Raw genomic sequence first — 3,316 nt, forward strand, 5'->3', positions numbered from 1 at the left:
TCAGAGTGACTGTGACACCTGTCACAGGTGATTTCATCCCTCGGTTTCCATCTCCATGTGGTCATTGTCTCACAATAACCCTCTCCTGCTTTTCCAGGGCTTTGGAAACAGACCCTGAGCAAGGGCCAGAGTGCTTGGGGTGAGGCTGTGGCAGTGCTGTGCTGGATGGTTCAGCAAAAGGAGCAAACTGATTCATGCATCTCTCAGCTTGCTTTAATGTGAGTCTCCACATTAAACCTCTGACCTTTCCAGGAGCTGATGGTGAGGTCATTCTTGCTCTAATGTTTGCATATACAGAAGACCAGTATGTTTTTTCCTGATTCTCAAAGAATCTTCCTTCATGTATTACCTGTTTATAGCATTTTAGGAGCCCCAGGCCATGCTGCATTTATCATAGAATCATAGAATGGCCTGAGTTGGGAGGGACCCTCAAGGATTATTGACATCCAGCAATTTGGGCTGTGCATCTGCTAATTGTTTTTCAGTGGGGATGCAAAAAATACCATTTTAATTTCCCCCCTGAAATGAGCTCCTGTCAAACTGCAGCTCCAGTGACTGTGCAAGGGAGTGTGCAGCCTAACTTGTTGGGTTAAGCTCTTGCAGGTTTTATAGGGATCAGGCCCAGGAGTCTTTTCCTGAAGCCTGGCTGAGTAACCTTGTTCTGGCTGGCTGAGGGATCTTCTGAGTATAATTTTTTAGTGTGAGCAGTGCTGATTTGCTGATATGAAAGCAATAAACCAACATTGCTGGATTTACTGTGCTCATTCTGGGCAGTGTAGCTCAGTATTTTGCAATAGTGAAAGTGGCTTTCAGAGGCCTGGAAGTACATGTGACTAGCCAAATCTGCCAGGAAGCTGCTGTGCTAATTCACTCCCTTCCTTGAGCACATGGGAAAGCATGACCCACCCAAACCCTTCCCTGCTCTTTGGCTGTGGTCTGGTGCAGCATCCCAGGGGCTGCAGCCTGCCAAGGTGCAATGGGCAGTGTGTCAAATGCCTCTGGTTCCTGGAACAAAGGTTGCTCAAGCAAGGGTAAATACTACTTCATTGCACTGAGAAACTTTGTCACCTGCATTCTAACCCCATAGCAGGGGAAGGAAAAGCAAATCATTATATGGCAGGCAAAGCCTTAGGAGCCACACTTCTGTTTGCTGGATTCCTTCAGTGAGTATGTGGAGCTTAAAGAGCACAGGAAGAAGGGAGGGAGGGAGGGGAGGCAACCACAACAGAAGGCTGGGGAGAGATGATATGAGTTAGATTTACAGACCACAGTATACCTTGTTGTGGCTCTCCAGTGAAGAGTGATGGGTACTGGACTGTCTTGGGGGAGGGATTTGCCTGTGGGGAGTGTTGAGGCTTTCTCCTTGCACAGTGGCAGAGCAGAGTGGGCTGCAGTTGTCAGCTAAGTGATACTCAGCTGCTATGTGATTTCCATGCAGAAAACAGGGAAGAAAAAGGCAAGGATGCTGTATGCAAGCTGAGCTTTGAAAGGGAAGCTAGGGTGCCCAGGAGGAACAGCAGAATCACACCAGAGTTGTCCTGCTGTCCTGGGGGGGCTCACTAAGGTGCTCTCTTTTCACTGCATCGTGGTTGTAGTCTTGGGACTGTTCCTTCTGAGGGTTGGAGTGGGGCATGGAGTCCTACTGGGATCTCACTTGGACACCTTCAGCATCCATACGATCTCAGGTGCAAAGCCAAGGAATTAGTCAGGAAGACACTCTGGGAGCAGGAATTACCACATATGCCTGTGTTTAACCTGCTCACCAACAGCAGCCAAAAGATTTAGCACAGCCTGTGTGCATGGGCTGAGAGCTGGGACGTGCTGGGATGTGCTGGGACATTTTTGGCTCAGGCACGTTTGTTTTTTCTCTGTTGTAATTGAGTCTTTCCTCCCATTTACCAGAAAGGGAACAACCTGCCTTATCTTGCTTGCTCACCCCACCAGTGATCAGAGACTCTGGAGTACGCCAGGTCACTGGAGAAGAAAGATCTGCTCTGGGGAGAAGCTGTGAAGAAGACAAGTTTCCAGCTACTTTTTCCACTGTGGTCTCTAAAGCTCCTGTGTTACTCAGGTGAGTCTGCTGGAGAAGGAAACACAAGATCTATAGAGATGAGTTCAAGCTGTAGATAGGGAGACATATTCATGAGTTCCCTGTTATCATTTAGTTTGTGTACTGGGACTGCCAGTGGTCGTGTTTGTGCTGCTCTGACAATATTGACATGAAGCTATGCCAAGACAGCATAATACCATTTGAGCAAAGTCCCAAACAGGAGGTTGCTGAAAGCAGGACTTAACATGCAGGCATGTGTGCTCCTTTGTAGCCAGCTCTGAAATTTGGATTCAAATGGACTTGAATTTCACAGTCTAAAGGCACTGACACCTCCTCATTAACTCAGCTGTGGGGACAATGCACATGCTACCCAAAGGCCTTAGGCACATGCTGTATTCCACTTATTGGTGTGCATAAGGAAACTTCAGTCTTTTCAAGAATCCAAATAACTGCCATAGCTTCATAGTATGTTAAGGGGTTGGAATGGAGCTTAGAGATCATCTAGTCCCAACCCCCTGCCCTGGGCAGGGACACCTCCCACCAGAGCAGATTCTCAAGGCTTTAGCCAACCTGGAATGAACATTGCCAGGGTTGGGGCAGCCACAGCCTCCCTGGGCCACTGTGCCAGTGTCTCACCACCCTCACAGGAAAAAACTTCTTCCTATTATCTAATCTAAATTTCCATCTTTCAATTTATACCATGATTCATATCATTGAGGGGAAGAGAGATAGTTGGGTGGAGCATCCAGGCAGAAGTCCCTGGCTCTTCAGCCATGGAAAAGCAGGTGCCTTGTGTTGTGTTTTGCAGTGTTATAACATGGATTGACAGATTTTCCTTTTTATTCCTGTCTTCTAGTGTTCCTGGGTCTGCCTCTTCTCTCTCAAGATGCTGGGAAGGGTCCTGTGTGCAGTGTGGTTCGTGGGAATTCTGCCATCAGTGGCTGCAGCATCCCAGGGCCACATCTCCGTGGTCTTGCTGGGAGCCACAGGTGATTTGGCCAAGAAGTATTTGTGGCAAGGTCTATTCCAACTCTACATAGACCAAGTGAACAATGGCCACAGCTTCACATTCCATGGGGCTGCACTGACAGCTCTGGAGCCAGGACAGAGGCTGATGTTTGATGTGCTGAAGAAGCTGACCTGTCCCTCAGATGAAGCTCCCAACAGATGTGCTGTGCTCAAGGACCAATTCCTGAAGCTGAGCCAATACCACCAGCTAAAGACTGCTGAGAACTACACCACACTGAACAGAGAGATTGAGACTCT

At 48.2% G+C, this 3,316-nt stretch overlaps 1 protein-coding gene across 1 annotated transcript in view; it reads left to right on the top strand.

Moving 5' to 3' along the window:
- Positions 1-2,936: 2,936 nt before the first annotated feature.
- LOC103808221 (GDH/6PGL endoplasmic bifunctional protein-like) overlaps positions 2,937-3,316 on the top strand; it is a 6,150-nt gene continuing 5,770 nt past the window's right edge. The window contains 1 exon segment of the mRNA XM_009080989.1: positions 2,937-3,316. Coding sequence (XP_009079237.1) covers positions 2,937-3,316 — 380 coding nt within the window.

The sequence above is a fragment of the Acanthisitta chloris genome, unplaced genomic scaffold (genome assembly GCF_000695815.1).
Source record: "Acanthisitta chloris isolate BGI_N310 unplaced genomic scaffold, ASM69581v1 scaffold58, whole genome shotgun sequence".
Classification (NCBI taxonomy): Eukaryota; Metazoa; Chordata; class Aves; order Passeriformes; family Acanthisittidae; genus Acanthisitta; species Acanthisitta chloris.